Source organism: Cervus canadensis, chromosome 19 (genome assembly GCF_019320065.1).
Source record: "Cervus canadensis isolate Bull #8, Minnesota chromosome 19, ASM1932006v1, whole genome shotgun sequence".
Lineage (NCBI taxonomy): Eukaryota > Metazoa > Chordata > Mammalia > Artiodactyla > Cervidae > Cervus > Cervus canadensis.
In genome coordinates, this window is record NC_057404.1 from 50,712,543 (window position 1) to 50,733,204 (window position 20,662).

Sequence of the window (20,662 nt, forward strand, 5' to 3'; positions counted from 1 at the left end):
GAGTATTATAAATATTTAAAGCTGTGGTTTTCAAACTCTCTGAAATATAGATTGCTCCATGTAAGCAAATGTATGCAAACTGCCTACTTCAGTCATGTCTTCTTATTAATGCAAAGACTATATCATTTTTAATTGCAAAATACTAAAGGAAAAGTAACACGTGACTATGGAATTATGCTGCTCTGTCTTTGTGTTTTCAAACAGCGATAACTTACATAAAACTCGCTATTCTACTAGGAGGGACCCTGGAACTCTACAGTTTACAAACGACTGTCCTGGTAGTCTGGAAATAAGGAAGACATTGTTGAACAGTTGTAACTCACTCAACATCAAACAGAGGACCCCTGTTTAATATTTTATTTTCAAAGTTCTTAGGTTAGATGGCATTTGAAGAAAGTTATATGATTAGAAAATTTGAAAAAAACAAAACAAAATTAGGATCTGAATTTCTTTTGTAAACAAAAAGGGAGTAGTTTAGAATAAGAGTGGTAACAGATGTCGTCGGCAAGGTAGGCCATGGCCAGATCGTGTATGACTTTGTTGGACGTTGTGTCAGTTAGTTATTGCTATGCAACAAATTATCCCAAAACTTCATGGCCTAAAACAGTAATAAACACATGTTATCATTACAGTATATGTGAATCAGGAATTCATTAGTAGCTTACCTGTGAAATTATGGCTCAGAGTCTCTTATGAGGCTGAAGTGAAGATGCCAACCAGGGCTTTCCTGGGGCTGGAGGATTCACTCCCAAGGTAGCTTTCTGTCTCATGGTTGACAAGTAGGTGCTAATCGTTGGTGAGAAGTTTCAGTTCTTCCTCTTTTGAGTCTCTCCACAGGCTGTTTGAATGTTAACATGACATGGCAGCTCATTTCCTTCAGAGCAGACAACCCAAGAGAGACCTAGTAATAGGATAGGGACTAAAAACCGTGGCCTCAGGAGTCACACATCATCAATTCCACCGTAATCAGTGCATTGGAAGCAAAGTACTAAGTTGGCCCACACTTGAGGGAAAGAGAATTAGGCTCCACCTTTTGAAGGGAGGAGTGTCAAAGAATTTGCAGACCCATTTTGTTTTACTTTTGTGTATGAATTTAAAATTTTTACTTATATTTTTATTTTTTAAGGTACCGTTGCTAACAATGCAGTTCTTCTCCAAAATTCTGTCATGATATATAACATAAGATTTGAACTTTTAGACATATGCAGTGCTCCTTTTTGGTAAATTTTTATTTTATATTGGAGAATTGTTGATTGATTTACAATGCTGTGTTAGTTTCCATTGTACAGCAAAGTGATTCAGTTATACCTATGTCTATTCTTTTTGGGGATTTTCGTATACATACCACTACATATAAAATAGATAATCAATAAGAACCTACTTTACAGCATAGGAAGCTCTACTCAATATTCTGTAATAAACTTTATGGGAAAAGAAGAGGTAGACATATTTTAAAACCAGGACAGACATAAAAAAAAAATCTTGGGTCCTATTCCACTTTATTGATTCATCCATTTACCAGCTATTTAACCTCTACCACAAGTTAAGCATTGCTATGGGTGTGGATAAGGCCTCCCAGGGAGGGTGACACGTGTCAGGGCTTGAAAGATGAGAAGGAAAGGGTTAGTTATCACAAGCATCTTTGCCTCTGCTGTGCCATTTACTTCCTACTGACCTTCTGTTCCAGGCTTCCCAGGTGGCTCAGTGGTAAAGAGTCTGCCTGCCAATGCAGGAGATGTGGCTTCGACCCCTGGGTTGGGAAGATCCCCTGGAGAAGGGAAGGGCAACCCACTCCAGTATTCTTGTCTGGGAAATCTCATGCACAGAGGAGCCTGGTGGGCTACAGTCCTTGGGATCAAAAGAGCTGGATATGACTTATCAACTAAACAACAAACCTTCTGGTCTCTGCTTAACCTCTTTCGCTGCCCCGTCCACTTGAAAGTTCACTCAGTCTCAGGGTTAAAATTTCCTCAATTGTAAAATGATGAGTCTCCTTTTAGATACTACATTTTCATCTAGAAAAATAGGATAGTTTTTTTAATCATTGAAATATACTTAATTTTAGCAGCATAGAACTGAAATTAAGAACAAATAAAATGATAATGAGCAGTTATAGAGAAATTAATTTATACACCATTTGAAGTTTCCACAATCATTGTCTACTATTTTAGCTCACTCTTGATTTATAAAATTACCCAAAGTTTATCTTTAGCTGGGTAGTAATATGCTAAATGTGAATTGCAGTTTTGTTAGGAGCCTAAGAGATCTTTGAATTTTTTCTTTTAATTTTTAGACCTGTAAGAATCTTTTGACTTTTCACACAAAAACCACATCTCTTGAGAGATAGAGAAAATGAAACAAGAAAAAAAAAAGCTGCAAAGAACATTTCATTTTCTCTAGATCTACCCTCTTGATTTCATTAATTCCTAATTTCCTCTCAGATCTGTGTGCTTAGGCCAATGATACCATTTTTCAATGTTAATCGCTCACTCTTTAGTGCTCTGAGAGCATTTTATTCATGTTTCTCTTTTGGCAATTATAATATGTCTTGTGCTATGATTCTGTATCTGTGTAGTAATCAATGAATTCTGTTGCATTTTCTGCTCTTGAGGGCAGGAACAATATTATATTCATAATTGTTACTCTCAAAGCACCTGCTGCTGCTGCTGCTGCTAAGTCGCTTCAGTCGTGTCTGACTCTGTGCGACCCCATAGACGGCAGCCCACCAGGCTCCCCCGTCCCTGGGATTCTCCAGGCAAGAACACTGGAGTGGGTTGCCATTTCCTTCTCCAATGCATGAAAGTGAAAAGTGAAAGTGAAGTCGCTCAGTCATGTCCGACCCTTAGCGACCCCATGGACTGCAGCCCACCAGGCTCCTCTGTCCATGGGGTTTTCCAGGCAAGAACACTTGGAGTGGGTTGCCATTGCCTTCTCCCTCAAAGCACCTAGTCCAGTGCTAAAGTGAAAAACTTTAGAACAAATCTGGTGCTGTTAAAAAAGACCTTTTTTTGAAGTTTTCATGATTATAAAAATTATTTATGATCTTAGAAGATAACTGAACTTCAATATGTATAACCTTTTAATCATTATGTTATGCACCTGAAACTAATATGTGTCAATTATATCTAATTTTTAAAAAAATACCTATTGAATTGAATAGTAACATTGACTCTTATGTTAAGATAAAAGTGATTTTGTATAATCAACCATTTCAAATCATCCAACTGATAAATCTTAATTTGTGTAATAGAAGAATAAGGTTATATGTTCTGGCACAATTAAGTCTGAAAAGTTAAGATTTGTTAAAAATTGGTGATAATGATAGTTCTTAGAGTTTTGGTCCTTATCTAAAACTTTGATTCTAATCCATTCATTACTTTTCATACTCACATTATCTGTTGCTGTATAATTTCTTTGAAATGACATACAGGTAGCAATAGATTAATTCCATTAAAATGTTCCCAAAACTGCAATAAATCTACATTTGATAGGAAAATTATTAGCTCATATTCATTAAATTTCCCCAAATAATCCAATTACCAAAAAAATTTCTCTCCAATGACTAAAACCTCATTATTGGTTCATAGTTATATCACTAATGAAAGTAGGAAAAATATTTTTGGTAATATTGCAAGTGTTTCAGTTCTCCAAAATATAATTTCTGGATTTGAAGAAAGGTCTTATAACTTTTCAATAAATCTGAGAAATGTTATAATGACTAATAAATCATGCAGACTGAAACCACTTCCAATCTTTAAGTGGCATATAAATACATATAAATAGTTAATGACAGTTCAAAATCCTCAAATCATATTAAATATTTCTAATCCTCATTTCTCATCTGAATTATGACAAAAACCTTCTTTCTACTCTTCCAGACTATTCTCTGACCACTTTCTAATTCATCCTCCCCATTCTGGCAACTTAATCTCTTTAAAATGCAAATATGAACATGCCAAACCCCTGCTTAAAACCCTTTGTGTGTGCATGCGAAGTCACTTCGTTCATGTCCGAATCTGTGTGACCTTGTGGACTATAGCCTGCCAGGCTCCTGTGTCTGTGTCTCCAGGCAAGATTACTAGAATGGTTTGCAATGCTCTCCTCCAGGGGATTTTCCCAGCCCAGGGATCGAACATGCATCTCCTAATGTCTCCTGCACTGGCAAGCAGATTCTTTACTACTAGCGCCACCTAGGAAGCCCTAAAACCCTTCAGTGACTCCCAAGACTTTAGAATAAAATTCAGATGCCTTAGTGTGGTGGATGGGTGCTGATCCCTGCCCGTCTCAGCCTGTTCTCCTCACTTGTCACAGTGAATTTTCTGGAAATCCCTATAAGGTCAGGATTTTCTCTTCTCGTGGGCTTTCCTCTGTTTGGAAAACCTTCTCTACTTCTGTGCCTAAATTCTGTGTCTTTAAGCTTAGCTCAAGCCAAATCACTCCTAAATTCTGTTTTTTAGCTTAGCTCAAGCTCAAGTGACACTCCAAGCATCACTCCCAGGGTTTCCTTCATATATAATTTTTTTATCCAGTTGAGTTCTGTGTCCCTTTATGTTCTCCTTGTATCCAACACATAATTTTTTTTTAAAGAAACTTAACTAGATATGTGTCAACTGAATTGTAATACTATAGTTTGCTTACTTGTCCATCTCAGCCTCTGGACCACGAACTCCTCATAAACAGGGAGCCTTCATTTCTGAATCACTGGAACTGAGAACAATGCCTGGCAGTGAAGTCACCAAACATAGTTTTGTTTAGTGAATAAATATAAATGAATGGCAAATAATTAATAATTGCTATGGAGAGGAACAGCATTCAAAATATTTAATAACCAATTGGTAGAGGCTTCTGTTGGTCACCTTGGAACTACTCTGACAACAAATATTTAATTTATTGTATTTATTTATTTTTAAATATGTATTTATTTTTTTGTCTGTGCCAGGTCTTAGTTGTGGCATGCAGGATCTTTAGTTGTGGAATGTGGGATCTAGTTCCCTGACCAGGGATTGAACCCAGGCCTGCTGTATTGGGAACGTGCAGTTTTAACCACTGGACCACCAGGGAAGTCCCTCTGACTTTTTGATACCAACAAGGAGGAAATATGTATACTTTGATGCCTACATGCAGTCAGACTATTACAGAAAAACATGGAGACATAATTTATTGGAAAGTACTTGTATACATGGACACAGGAGCCAATAATTCCGTGTTGAGGAACTATCAATGTAGGAAGATAAAAGCTTCCCTATAAAATTGACAGTGGTGTTAAAGTGTTGCCGTGTCCTTTCCCAATTACCCAGAGATGTGTTTCATATTGTCTGGTAGACTAATTCTTACTAGATAGCATCAGTAAGTGAAGGAAGGGTAATTTCCAACATCTTTAGCACCTGTAGTAAACCTTTACTGCCTTCTTACTTCACACATTTAGTAACAGTAAATAGCTCCCTTTCCTTCTTAGCAAAGATGATGTCTTAGCTCATGTGTCCTTCATCTTTTCCATACACTATCTCAAATACTGCAAAAGCTGATTAATCCCATTTTTCAATTTCTGTCCCCTACCATCCCAAACCAAGGCATTTGTGGTCACCAGAGTGACCTTTCCGAAATGCAAATGTGATCCCTGCCAAAAACCATGTAGTTTTCTGCATCGCCTATAACAAAGTCCTAAAGGTAGTTTTAAAAAAAAATTTTTTTTTTTAATGCGTGTGTGTTGATTTCATATCTGGAGACTCCACTTCAGGGGAGGCAGCGTAGTCCCTAGGCTTTCTTACAAGTTTCACAGGAGATTCTATGACACAGCCAGGCCGAGAACCACACATCCACAGGATCAGGTCCTTTGTAGGGAAGAAGATTCTCCATGGACTGCCTCCTGTTTGTTGCTTCCAGTTCACTTAATACCTGTAAGATTTTGGCAAGGTTACCTAATAGTTGAGACCTAGCTGCCTTATTGCAAATGGGGATAATAATACCAGTGTTATAGCACAGTTTAAAATATTTGAGATAGTATTGGGCCTTTTAATTTAACACCTGAACTGAGACTCTACTAATAATTACTCCAAGATACTATTCCTAGACTTAGACCATCCCAGGCAACTGAGACATGTGGTCATAGTAATTTGAAGCCATATATTCAAAGCATTTCTCACAGTGAATGATATATAGCGTGTGTTCAATAAATCATTTTTATTTTCATTGTTCTTCTCATCTGCATCCCACACTCTGCTGGAAGCGCTTGCATGCTGAGGTTGTGGCACAAAGAGCAAATGGTGATCAGGGTGCCCCCTAACCAAGATCCTGGACATTTGTCATTGCCTTTCTCCCCTAGACACTATACACTGTCACCCTTGATATTTCTCTGTTTTTTATATTTTCCCTTTTCTTGTCCATTATTCTAGTCTACCATTAATGCTTACAGGGCCCAGGACAACAGTGCAAAAGAGGTCTACTCATAGCATATTTTTAAATTAAAAGTTATGTATCAAGCTAATACACTATCAAATCCTCCTACATTTTCCCCAGTGGCTCAGCAGTAAAGAATCTGCCTGTGATGCAGGAGACACAGGTTCAATCCCTGGGTCAAAAAGATCCCCCGGAGGAGGGCTTGGCAGCCCACTCCAGTGTTCTTGCCTGGAGAATCCCATGGACAGAAGAGCCTGGTGGGCTACAGTCCATAGCGTTGCAAAGAGTTGGACATGACTGAGGCAACTAAACACGCCCACATCCTCCTACATTGATAAATATATCTTTCTAGCGATATGATAAGTCCGAATTTAGACTTCTTAAAAACCTGCGAGTTCATTCTGTGCAGGGTTGGGACTGATTCTGGACTTTGGCCCCCTCCCCTTCCTCACCCTGGGCTCCATCCATGCCGCAGGAACATCATGTGTAAAGGTACAGACATGCCAACCTGTACAGCCAGGCTCTGTTCATCCGTTACTTGCACTCTTTCTCACAGAAACATCTAGTAGCGTGTGTTAGACTCCTGTTGCTGCTGTCATAGTTATCACAAGTTCAGTGAGTTAAAATAACAGAATTCAGTCTTCGTGTATTAACACGTGTATGCAGTCTGGAAAGATGGTGCTGATGAGCCTATCTGCAGGGCAGCAGTGGAGTTGCAGACATAGAGAACAGACTTGTGGACACAGTAGGAAGGAAGGAGAGGTGGGATGAATGGAGAGAATAGCATGAAAACATACACGTTACCATATGTAACATAGATAGTGGGAATTTGCTGTATGTCTCAGTGAGCCGAAACCAGTGCTCTGCGACAACCTAAAGGGGTGGGATGGGGTGGAAGGAGGGAGGGAGGTTCAAGAGGGAGGGGACATATGTATACCTATGGCTGATTCATGTTGATGTATGGCAGAGAGCAACACAATGGTATAAAGCAAGCATCCTTCAATGAAAAATGTCAAACTGTAGTAAAAAAAAAAAACAACCCACAATTTATTCTTTTATTATTCTTTTATAATTTTAGAATTCTGAAGTCTAAAATCAGTCCTATAAGGTTAATGTCAAGGTGCTGTCACTGCTGATTCCTACTGAATGCTCTGAGTAAATCTCTCCTTTCTGACCTGCTGCCTCCCTCTTGTAAAAACCTTTTGTGATTACATCAAGCCCACCACCTGGGTAATTCAGGTTAATCTCATCTCAAAATCTTTAACTTGGTCACATCTGCAAAATTCCTTTTACCATTATAGGTAACATTTACAAGTTCTGGGGATTAGGATGTGGACATATTTGAGGACCACTACTCAACCATCTTAGACTTCCCTGGTAGCTCAGACAGTAAAGCGTCTGCCTACAATGCGGGAGACCCAGGTTCGATCCCTGGGTTGGGGAAGATCTCCTGGAGGAGGAAATGGCAATCCACTCCAGTATTCTTGCCTGGAAAATCCCATGGACAGAGTAGCCTGGTAGGCTGTACAGTCCATGGGGTCACATAGAGTTGGACATGACTCAGCGACTTCACTTTCACTTTCACTTTCACTCAACCATCTGCAGGGTGTGCCTGCCAGTGGACCCTTGAGAGGGTGATCCGAAGGAAGAAGTCTGAGACAGCACTGAAACACACTTGGGGCTGCATGGGAGGGGACTCTGGGTGTCTGCATGTCTGATGTGTGATCTGAGGCAGAGGAGCTGCAGGATCAGAGAGGGCATGTCCCCTTAGCCTTCTGGATCCCTTACCCTGGTCAGCAAGAGGAGGTCCCTTTAAAGTCCATGACCCAAGACAAGCCTAAGGATGGCCCATTGCTCCTTCCCCCTGCCATCTGGCAGCCACAGTCGATTTACCTTTCTCCTGATCCACATACAAGGTTCTGTCTGAGGGAAACATGTAAGCAAATTATTTTATTCTGTTCAAAGTTCTTTTTCTCTTTTGGTATCTCTGCCTTTTACTTGTCGTGAAAGAGCCCCAGTCCACACCCACTCATTGTTTGTAACCATCCTCACTGGCTTTCCCTTCCTTTGAATCTCTAATTCCATCCTTCCGCCACCTCTTCAGTTCTTAAAATACACAAAATTTCACCTGTTTTCTATGTTTTTTAAAAAAATATGCTCTCCAACTAGCAAGTTATTCCCGAATCCTACAAAACTGTCAGTTCATTCCTCTTGTAATATTTCTTTGTTTTAAAATTTCCACCATCATTTGAAACCTACAAATTTTCCTTTGTAATCAGATTTTAAATTACTTTTCTTATTCCACTTGTATTTGTGCGTGCATGCTCAGTTGCTCAGTCATGTCTGACTCTTTGTGACCGCATGGACTGTGGCCTGCCAGGCTCCTCTGTCCATGGGATTTCCCAGGCAGAAATACTGGAGTGGGTTGCCTTGCCTTCCTCCAGGGGATCTTCCCCACCCAGGGATCAAACCCACGTCTCCTGCACTGGCAGATGGGTTCTTTCCACTGAGCCACCTGGGAAGCCCATTCTACTTATACCCTTGTGTATTTATATTTTGCTGTATCTTGACCATTTTGAATAATGTTTCCACACTTATACAATGTATACGGAAGAATTTTTCAAAAAAGCTATTTTTCTTTCCTTGTAAGTTTTTGAAACTCCCTGAAGTTTCATCTGTATTTTTACTTCTCATTAATGCATTCAAGTTTTAAGGGAACCAACTGTGTTTAAGATTCTGACATAATTTTGAGAGAATATTGTTTTGGTAGTTTATGAATTATTTCATGTGTTTTTAAAAATAAAGCTTTATGGGTTTTTACCTTAATAAAAGATTACATATTGCAAAGGTTCTAATGAAAAGAAAATTTGCCAGTTTAAACTTAGTTTGAAATTCATTTATAAAATGTAAATGCTTTGAAAAAACTATGACTACATGATATTGTCAAATTACTGTAGTATGTCCTCCAGGAGGGCAGATGTCTGTCTTGTTTGTCATCATTTCCCAGCAATGGCCCAGATACCAGTGCTTGGATTTTTGTAAATAATTGAGTAAATGAATATGAGAATTAACGAATAATAGAATTTCAGAATGGAGGGTTCAGTATAAATCATGCTACCTCAGGCAGAACATTGAAATACAGATTTTAAACCAGATTTATAATTTCTCCCAGCCTATTTTAATATGAGTAATATTTCATACCTTTAAGAGGTTAAAATGTGTATATTCAAGATAATGATCATCTGTTTAAATGGCTTATGAATTGATAAATACAGGAGATATTACATTAACATTGCTTTATATAGATAGTATATATAATGAGAATTCTATATACTATAGAATTATATAGATATTTAGGCACTAAGTATCTTTAGTTTTAACACAGTGTTGGGTGATAAGAAATGTGAATCTCTGATACTGAAATGAAGGCAGGAAATGAGGGGGCTATTTCTTCCATTTCTCCTCCTTTGAAATATCATAGGTGGGAATTGGTTAACTTTGATTTTGTCTAATTTTATGGTGGTAAGTGCAGGTATGATTTCTTCAGTGTGAAGGTATGTTATTAGTTTCAACATTTCAGAATTTTTCTCCATAGTATTCATTCTTTCCTTGTCTTGTATTCTTCCTTGGTTTAAACTTGACAAATGATTGAAGACCCCTGTTTCACTGTTTGTCCTCAGAATGGCTTCACTCCTTTATACATGGCTGCCCAAGAGAATCACATTGACGTGGTGAAATATTTGCTGGAAAATGGAGCTAATCAGAGCACGGCTACTGAGGTAAGACTGTCAACTCTAAAGACGTGAATTTTTTAATCTTAGTGTCCATTTTCTTTGTATCTAGCTGTAAAGGGTCTCCATTATCTTTCCTTTAGGAATGTTTATGTCACTATTGTAATCTACAACAGTGGCCATGAACGAACAATCCAATGAGTTTATAATTTGGGATTCATATCAATTTATTCTTATGTGAAATCACGCTTCCATCAATTTTGCCATTCTGTAGCTTTTTTGGAGCTTTATACCATTCTAAAATCAACTTACAGTAAATTCTACCCATCTCTTTTCATCAATATTTTATCTTTGTTAGGATCTAATACAATTTCTTAAAGGAACTTTTTTTAGTGATAAGCACTGATTCATAGTTCTTTGTATTTGTACAGTTTAATGTGGAATAATAGGACATCAGAAAGCTGTTCGTATTTCTGAAGTTCAAATTATGACGTGGTTGTATGACTGTGGTTATGGCAGCAACTGAATAGAATGTTCAAAATCAATTCAGTCTCCAAATGTTCAGGACATCTAGACATAAAATGGTTTTGAAATGAGCCAACATCGTGTATCACTTTGCTTTCCTTATGTGTGTCCTCCAATAAGCAGAACCTGCCTTGTATTTTCCTTCTGATTTTTGCCCTAGGCAGATTAAGGAGTGAATTTAGTGACTATTTGGAATAGTGATTTGTACATGATGGTCAGGATGTTTTTGAGCTTGGGGAAAATGCTCAGGGTCGCTGGAAGATTGGAAGTAGGTGACACAGGAGAGGAAGGGAGGAGACCTCCACTGGGACATGCCTCTCCTCACCCTTTTCAATCAGCTTTAACTTCCCTGGTCCATGATCTGTGGCTCCACTGACAAAATTGTAAAACTCCTGGCCTGGAGTGAAAGATGACTAATAGAAACTGTCTTGTTAATTTTTAATGTCTGAATGACCTCCTTTATGGGCAGTTAAATCTCCAGATAAAATAAACACAAAATCCCTTCTACCCTGCATTGTGGGGAGAGGTCATTATAATCTGCTGAATTCATGTTCAGGCCCTTTGATAGAAAACTTTTTGTGGAGCCTCAGAGTAACTTTCTGACAGCTTATTCTCATTAGTTAAAAACAATCCCAAGACATCACTATTAATGAGACCACGTTTCCTGCTTATGACTGGAAAATACAACCACCTAGTGTGAAACAATTTCATGTTCTCTACTCAGCACACAGAGTTTACACTCTTATCACGTGAGTACAGCGTGATTTTTATAATTATGATTTTATTGTTGATTTTATGATTTTCTGAGACACTAATTCTGTCAATGAGTGGCATGTGGATATCCTCAGGCAAAGCTTGGGTAACAGTAATAAGACTATATCTCTGCGTCACATCCTCTGAGAATTGTAGCTAAATATGGTTATCTGCATTTGTTTTCTTTTATTTCCTTAAAAACAGAATCATTTACCTAGAGAAATCTTTACACTACAGAAGTCTCCCTGTCATATAGACTTACAATTTCCAGTGTATGGTTTAGGGAAGCGCAGCCTGCCAGAACTCTCAGCTGTCTCATGGCTCCTCCAGACTAGATCTCTGTACCATCTCAGTCTGTTTCCAGAAGTATTAACACCTTTGTATGTATGTCGCATTGGTTGAGTCCATGTCACACTGTGGTTCTCAGAAACTGAAAATGGTCTTTGATTTCCACACCGAAGTGTGGCTCTTGCAAGTCAGTCGCATGAGGTTTTGAATCCTGGTTTAGACTCATTTATGCCTGTTGTTTCATTTTTTAATCATTCGCATTGGGAGTCCTCAGTTGTGTCCGACTTTTGCAACGTCATGAACTGTAGCTGCCCAGGCTGCTCTGCCCGTGGAATTTTCCAGGCAAGAATATTGGAGTGTGTTGCCATTTCCTCCTTCAGGGGATCTTCCCAACCCGGGGATCCATCCCATATCTCTTGAGTCTCCTGCATTACAGGCGGATTCTTTACCACTGAACCACCGGGGAAGCCCCCTTAATCATTTAAATAACTCTAATTTTTCCTGAGTGGACATATGTAAACTTAATTGGTTATTCCACACCACTGGCCTTAATGGTTATCAGAAAATGCACTAACAGAAAACTCTTTGCATGTTTCCCTTTAGTCTATTTGGCTTCCCAGGTGACACAGTGGTAAAAAATCCACCTGCCAATGCAGGAGATGCGAGTTTGATCCCTAGGTTGGGAAGATCCCCTGGAGGAAAAGATGGCACCCCACTCCAGTATTCTTGCCTGGAAAATTCCATGGACAGAGGAGCCTGTCAGACTACAGTCCTTGGGGTTGCAAAGAGTCAGACATGACTGACCATGAACGGATGCATGCTTTAGTCTATCATTCTGTGAATAAATAACATCTTCACAGTGATTTATAGTTGATACTATGTGATATTTTAGGCTGTATTGCTAAATACCTACAACCATCATGTGTGCATGTATGAAAATACCTAAAGAAGACACCCTGAACCCATTAAGAGCCATAATTTGCAAAAATTATTAAGCAAGACATTATGATCAGTTTATCAGATAGTTATGAGATCATTCAGTATGGCAGGGAAACTCATATTTGAAAAGAAATATTTAAAGTTTTGAAATTTCCCATAATTATGGCAATTGGCATTGGTAAATAGATGGTGAAAAATGAAGCTTATTGAATTTTAATATTGGTTTCCTTTTCATAGAGTTAGTGGAGGTACTTGAAAAAAAAATGTCAAATATTTACCCTTCTTCCATGAAGTGTAGATTAGAATGAAATCATGTGGTGGAGATTCAAAGTTAAATTTTCTGCAGGGAGTTATCTGTCCATCCAGTATCATTTTTATAATTTTCTACTTTCTTCTTTCTTCCTATATGTTACCAAAGTTGAAGGCTAGGAATTTTTTAATCAGGCCCTGTACTGTCAGCAAATGCCTTGTCTCTAAGAAAAAAATAAAGTTCACACTCTTAATATAAACTATCCCAGTGTTGCGGGGGAATCAAATTAAATATGTATATGATAATGAGACTGTTCTTTCCTCCTTCGCAGAGGACTCAATTTGTGCCAAAGTTCCGAATTTAGGCTACTCTCTTTCATCTTACAACACTCATGCTTTCCTCTTCCATTTCATTAAGTAATGTGTTTATTTGAAATTCAATTCTAATTTAAAAAATTCAGTCCTTATTGTGGTAGTGCATATATGATACGTACATTTGAGGAAAACAATTTTCCCTCCAAAGTCTACAGTTACCTTTTTAAAAAATTAACTAATGAATTTATTTTGGGTTGTGCTGGGCCTTCGTGGCTGCGCGAGCTTTTTCTCTAGTTGTGGCAAGCGGAGGCTGCCTTCGTTGCCTTGCGCAAGCTTCTCATTGTGGCGGCTTCTCTTTGCATGGAACCCGGGCTCTGGGGCTCCTGGGCTTCGGCACGTGTGGCCTGTGGGTCAATAACTGCAGCTCCTGGGCTCTAGAGAACAGGCTCAATAGCTGTGGTGTGTGGGCTCAGGGGCTTACGGCATGTGGGATCTTCCCAGACCAGGGATCAAACCCGTGTCTCCTGCAGTGGCAGGTAGGATTCTTTACCACTGAGCCACCAGGGAAGTCCCGCAGTTCCCTTTTTAAAAATTACCTTTGGAAACCAATGAAGCAGTTAGATGTGGTTCAATAGCCATTGTCTCTGGTATGCATTTGTTAGATGTACCATCCAATTCCCCTTGTCTCCTCTAGGAATGGAAACTTTTAACTCTGAGACTTGTTTTGAAGCTTTTGTGAATTAAGGGAGGTTTTCACATTAACAGAGCCTACAGTATATTTTTTTTCTACTTGTCACCTTTCCATTTTTGAATACATGTTTCTAGACAGAAAATATAGCTTCCCAGTTTTTTAGCATGGTTATCCATCTCCCGCTAAGACTCCTCTCACTTTGATGATCTGTGCTATTTCTTTAATTTTTTTTTTTAAGATTCAAAGTGAAAGACTGATTTTCTACATTATTTAGCACACTTTTATATTCAAAAGACAATATAAAATTCAACTAAGTGCAAAATTAATTAGCCTTATTTGCAGAAGAATTTTAGATCATATTATATCCCAGGTTCCCCAAATTAATTGGTAATAGACCATTCCATTAACAGTTGTTGTTTTCCCTGATCAATACAGAGATATTTAGCGACTTGCAAAGTTAATCATGTCATTTATTTCCCTGTGTTGGCTACCGTATCAGTCAGACCTGGTTTTCATTATTTCTCCCCTTCCCACAGTTTTCTTTCTATAAGCAGGCATCACTTTGGTTTGCTTCTATTTTTATTTTCAGATTCAAAACATAAGTGAGCATATCCTGTGTGCAGTATGCTTCATTAGGAAATGCAGATGTTTTTTAAAAATACATAGAATAGACATTTAAAAATATCTGATGAAGCCAGTACATAGTGTGATAAATGACTCTAAGTTGCTTCAATCTTCACAGTAATATTTATTCCTTCCAATGTTTTTGTCAATCTTAATCTTTAATTTGAAAATTAGATGCACTGTTTCTTAGAGTTGACTCCCAGGCTTCCCAAAGTTGATGGAAATTTTTTCCTTCTGTTTTCCCAGGATGGCTTTACGCCCCTGGCGGTGGCGCTCCAGCAGGGTCACAACCAGGCAGTGGCCATCCTCCTGGAGAACGACACCAAAGGGAAAGTGAGGCTGCCAGCTCTGCATATTGCAGCCAGGAAAGATGACACCAAATCTGCCGCCCTCCTGCTTCAGAACGATCACAACGCTGACGTCCAATCCAAGGTAAAAGCTGCCCGTATTTGTGGACAGGAACTCTTCAGCTGCCGGCTTCCTCCTGGGGGATGATAAAGAAGTAGGCCATGGTGATGATGCAAAATTACTTCTGGTCATCAAAAGAGATAAATTACTTTCAGAGGTATTTCAGAATAAAGGAGACTGTCTACTGGGTACAGTAAGAAAACAAAAAAGAACCCTATAAGATAATTTTCTCTAAAAGGTGAAGCTTTTTAGAAATCTTCTTATTTATTCTATTTATGATAAAAAATAACAGGAATAGAAATAGAAAGATACAACTGTATTGTATAGTGTTATGGTTGCCTTTGCTAAGTAGAATGCATTTTGGCATGCTGGAATGGCAGAGAGCAGGTTGATTGTTTCCTTAATTTTGCACTGTGTAATAACTTCCCTCTTTTTCCCACACAACACTGCTTCAGATGATGGTGAATAGGACAACCGAGGTACAGTATTGCAGTTATACCAAAATATATCTTTTAAAAAATTTTATTGTATTTTTTGTCCAATTAGAATAAATACTCACTAATTCATACTAATGATTAGAACTTTCATTATTAGGAAATTAATTTGGAAACTTTGCCCATAATTAGGGCAAATAGGTAATTCAAAAATTTTAATATAACATATTTTTGAAACATTATTAATCAGTATAACTATTTAAATAGCTCATTAGAGTAGAGCATGAAACAGTACTGTTCCATAATGTGTATTTTACTAAGTGAGCTTTATTATTAACTTTTTGCCAATAAGAGATGTGACCTCCTTCTCTTAATGAGAATTCTCCGTTTAGAATCTTGTGAAGTGTAATTTAAGGAGGTTGCTCTGCCAGTGTTTCATCTTCTTGTCTAATTGCAATTGCCCTTTTTTGTATTTTTTTACCACGTTGTATATAATCAGTAATGATGTTGAGCATATTATGAACAAAATATTTTCATCATCTTGCTATCTGATAATAGTTGTCATGAAATCATCCGTTTTCCACATACCTAAGTAAGTCCCATCCACCAACAAAATCAATAAGAGCATTTGGTTTAGAGTGTGTGTGTGTGTGTATGTGTGTGAGAGAGTGAGTGTGTGTGTGTAGTGGTCTCTCTTTGTTGCTATCAAGAGGCACTAATAAAAAAAACTTTGAAAGTGTATTGTAAAAATTAACCTGTATTATAAAATTTAACCTTCAAAGGCAAGTGACTGTTTCTATAGATTGATTTTCACTTTGCTGAGGAAATTCTCTAGATTAACATTTCATATGATCACTGGGTTGTGGACCTATGGGAATTTTGAGCATTTGCACTTAGTAGTGTATTTCTAAAACTAATACCTGTTTATTAACAAGTTTATCTACTGAGATGTGAATAGACTTATTCATATCATTTCTTCTGTTCCAAATCTTAGGTCAGAGACTTTTTTAAAAAATGCCCAACTGCTTGCTGAAATTGCTCAAGACTGGAATAATACAAATTGATACAAAATAATTACTGATTTTAATATTTTTTACTTATAAGTAATTTTTGGTAATTGTTTACATTTTTGAAAGCAGTGTTGGTTCTAATCATTATGCAGCAATTTGAGTAGATACCTACTGAGTTAGAAGTATTTCTTCAAGGACAACAGAATAACAGAGAAGAGAAACCCATTCATCTACAGTCCTGTAGAATCGTGACCTGAGCCTTCCGTCTCTGTTAATCGGGGAAGGATTCCTAAGGGGCTTTACACCAGCCTCATGCTGATCCAAGAGTCACAGCCTGAGGCAGCACTGTGGATTTTCAATGAGGCTGTGTCAAGCAATAAAGTAGTTTATTTCTGAAAATGGGAAAAATAATATTATTATACTTGAATAATTTGAAAATGATTCATCAGCGGTCTCTGTGTTTTTCTGAAATTAAATTGTAACTCAAATAATAGATGCATGTTCAGGATATGACTGGGTGACAGGAAATATCAAGATAAAAATGAAAAACATCTAGTCAATTATTTCCTAAAATATTAAAGTTTGACATTTTGTAAAATAGCAGCCAGGCTGTAGGCTGATTTTTTTTCTTCTATATTGACATGAATATTTGGCATCATGTAGACACAAAATAAAAATATCATGACTACAAGCGTAGGCTTTGGATTGATAGTTGCTATTCTTATTTTGTATCTTGCTTCACTAGAGTCGGAAATTATTTGCAGCTAATTTGGCTACTAGCACAGAGGAATTTCTGTTACCTAAGGTATCTGAATACTTATTTAGGCCATTTTAAAAGCAAAGTCCTCAAGTGAATAGGAAAATAATGGTTGTGATGTGAGTAACATTTCTTAAAAACAATATTGTGTATATCAAAATTCATTTCAAACTAAAGACGGCAATGCAAGATGGCCTCAAAACTGCAGGATTTGATACCCAGTTCTACAGGAGCAGTCTTTATTGTCCCTATTACCTTTTATTAAGCAATGGAAATTATGGAGAGCAGGAACAATGCCTTTTTTAATACAGTAAATAAGAAAAAAATCAATATGCTTCTGCTGTGAAAATGGCAGAAATTTCTAACTATGCTTTCATTAGCAAAAATGAAGGAAATATGCTTTTCTCTATTTAAGATTTTCAGACTCATTATTAAAATGCTCTGAGAGTAAACTGTTCTCTAATGCTCATATGATTTATTTAATTTCTTATTTTTTTATATCAGTCTTATTGATAAAATTTAGTTTAATGAACATTCAAAGTTGGATTCCACTTAATTTTTTTCTTTATTTTATATTCATATTTATTCTAGTGTATTGTTTAACTTTTGCTGTTTAAACTTTTTTTCATAACAATATAGACTGACAAAACTCAGTTGTTAAAGAGGATAGAAATATCAGGATAGTATAAACGATGTGGGATGAAATTATATATTTTCTGTAAGAATTTCTCACAATATATTCATAGTTCCAAAGATACAATATCAACCAATGCTATTTTTCATTTTGTAAAACACCCAAACCAAAACACAAACTTTAAAAATAGAAGATTTGAAATTTTCTCTGGAGAAAACATTCTTTATTCATAGTTATATTCTGTGGCTGAAAAAATAATGTTGTTTAATCATAGTTTGTTTTGCTTTAAAGCTAAATCAACTCAGGAAACATGGCTTTATATAAACAACCAATCTCATAAATAAATAAATTGCTACGGTAATTAGAAATAATGTTGCCAAGAACTATAGGATGTTTGTTGACCTTTTTATGTTGACTTATTTACCACTAAATGTAAATAATACCACTCAAAAATCTTATTAAAGCGTTTATGACCTGATTTGCTTTGCTCACGTGTGAGGTAGACAGTTACCAGTGATTTTCTTCACTAATCCAGTGACTACAACCCATGGAGGTGAAATGCTTGACTGACTGTGGTTTGCTTTGCTTTCCATAGAGTGGATTCACCCCCTTGCACATCGCTGCCCACTATGGAAACGTCAACGTGGCAACTCTTCTTCTAAACCGGGGAGCTGCTGTGGACTTCACAGCCAGGGTATGGATTAACATAGTTTCTCTTTCAATTTAATTTATTTATTGATTGGCCACATTGTATGGCTTGCAGCATCTTGGTTCCCTGAGCAGGGATTAAACTGAGCCCTCAGCAGTGAAAGTGTAGAGTCCTAACCACTGGACTGCCAGGGAATTTGGCATTTTACTGAAGTAAAAATAAACAGTGATAAAGATTTTATTTCTTTTTTCTTAATGGATTTATCTGTGCTGGAGAAATTAGATTTTCCTTTTTTTTTTTTTCTCTTCAAATCGTAGGAAGTCATTATGACCCAGCAAGTGAAAAATAGTGTGTAAATTCACATGCATGCAGATCACTTTCGATAAGGAGGATGTTGATTTGACATCAGTTTGAGCAGTTACATTTAAAGGTCACACCATGAATCATGAATGAGAATCTTCAAGTCAGTAAAAAACTGTTAAAATGTTCAGTATAAAATATATAAGTACATTTATACTATGTCTTAACAGTGATTATAGGGCACATAATTTGACACGGATTTTTTAAAATAGATTGAGAATTTGGTCATATGGGGAGTCATATTAGCTAAAGTTATTACGAGGTGTTACAGGTTTAATGGTATACTTTCATTGGAAAGAATTCACTTACATGACAGATATAAAATTCAGTATATTTAATATACTGTAAATGCAATACTTGATTTTGCAAAAACATAGCATACCAAAAAATCATATCCTTGACAAGGTATGTATCCTTGACATCATGATGATTATAGAATAGCCAAGAAAAAGAAATACATATAATTCATGCTTACAGTGTCTTTGTCCTTAGAAATCTTCTGCCCTGAAGCTATATTGAGTTATTTTCAAGTTTTTCATACTGAATTATTCTGAAGAAGATGTTTTTAAGAGTCATTTTCCCATTGGGTATTTATTGGCATATGTGTATTCCATTTTTAAGGATAGCAAACTTGAGGATCCCAGAATCTTTAAGTGCATGAATGTTTTAAGAAAGATAGACTTTGGACTAGGGCTCTATCCTAGGTAGGATCTGAAATTTTGCTTTTCTATTATGCAAAATTGCTTCCTTTGTCTCTTGACTGTGATGTGTAGATTTAGTACATATGTCATAGTTATTGATTAACTTAGTTATGCAGTTTCATTGTATTTTTCATTCTCTATAGTGCTATATGGTTTGTGTGCTTTTTTTGTTCCTTAAAAATCAAAAGCATTGAAGCCATAGAAACCTTGGATAAAATTGCAAAATAGGTCACAACCTCCTTTGTGCTCTTGAGCACAAAGCCAGCACCACCATGCCCTGTCATATCAACATGTTTTTGTCTGGTCTCTGCACGGTGTAGAATGGGATCACTCCTCTGCACGTGGCTTCCAAGAGGGGAAACGCAAGCATGGTGAAGCTCTTACTGGATCGCGGTGCTCAGATTGACGCCAAAACTCGCGTGAGTGTCTCTGTTCTTTCAATTTCCTGAGTGTCTCTGTTCTTTCAATTATTATTTTTTGTATTCTTTTAGCAGGCACTTTAAAGTACCAGTCCCTCAACACAAGCAATGCATTTTCCAGGAAATTACCTTCTTGGATTTGATTTAAACTTCATACATTATATAAAGGTTTTACATGATAAAGTGGCACTAATATTTGCTCATAAGTACCCAGAGAAGCACAATGCTAACTCCTCAAGGAGAGAGTTTTTAAAGTTCTTGCTTACTGATTTTCTGGGCACAAAGATCAAAGATTGAACTTGCTCATCTGTGATTTGGCTAGCCATAAATATCAAGAGCCCAAACTCATTAGGACACATTAAGCTATGAGAGTGTGGTTTTTACATAAAAATATTTTAAAACATGTTGAAAATCTTTTGGTTTGAACTTTTCAATTCCTAAGTCATTTTTCTTAACTGGCTATGCTATAGGGATCTGAGCAGGAGATATGCGGCTATGCTTATGGAAAAAAAGGCATACAGTTATTACTATGTTGCACTTTTACTCATGTCAACTTGCCAAGAGACAGTGCCCTTCATTCATTTCAAATTTTATGCACTCCCAAAAACTAGATAATAAGATAGCAGGACAATTCAACTGTTTAAAGTGCAGACTCTGAATGCAGACTACCTGATTTCAAATCCTACTTCTGCTTACTAACTGAGTGATATTAACCTTTTACTTATCTTCTCTAAACTTAGTTAGTCTAATAATACTACCTACCTCATAGGGTTGTGTGA

At 37.1% G+C, this 20,662-nt stretch overlaps 1 protein-coding gene across 50 annotated transcripts in view; it reads left to right on the plus strand.

The window, feature by feature from the left end:
• The window catches only part of ANK2 (ankyrin 2), a 696,383-nt gene that overhangs the window by 540,428 nt on the left and 135,293 nt on the right, over nt 1–20,662 (plus strand). For 27 of the 50 annotated variants that reach the window (XM_043438156.1, XM_043438132.1, XM_043438143.1 and 24 more), the window contains 4 exons: nt 10,077–10,175; nt 14,758–14,943; nt 18,350–18,448; nt 19,785–19,883. In XM_043438156.1, coding sequence (XP_043294091.1) covers nt 10,077–10,175; nt 14,758–14,943; nt 18,350–18,448; nt 19,785–19,883 — 483 coding nt within the window. Of the gene's footprint in view, nt 1–10,076; nt 10,176–14,757; nt 14,944–15,374; nt 15,399–18,349; nt 18,449–19,784; nt 19,884–20,662 lie in introns of all 50 variants that reach the window. The other 23 variants (XM_043438144.1, XM_043438160.1, XM_043438135.1 and 20 more) reach the window with 1 other exon arrangement.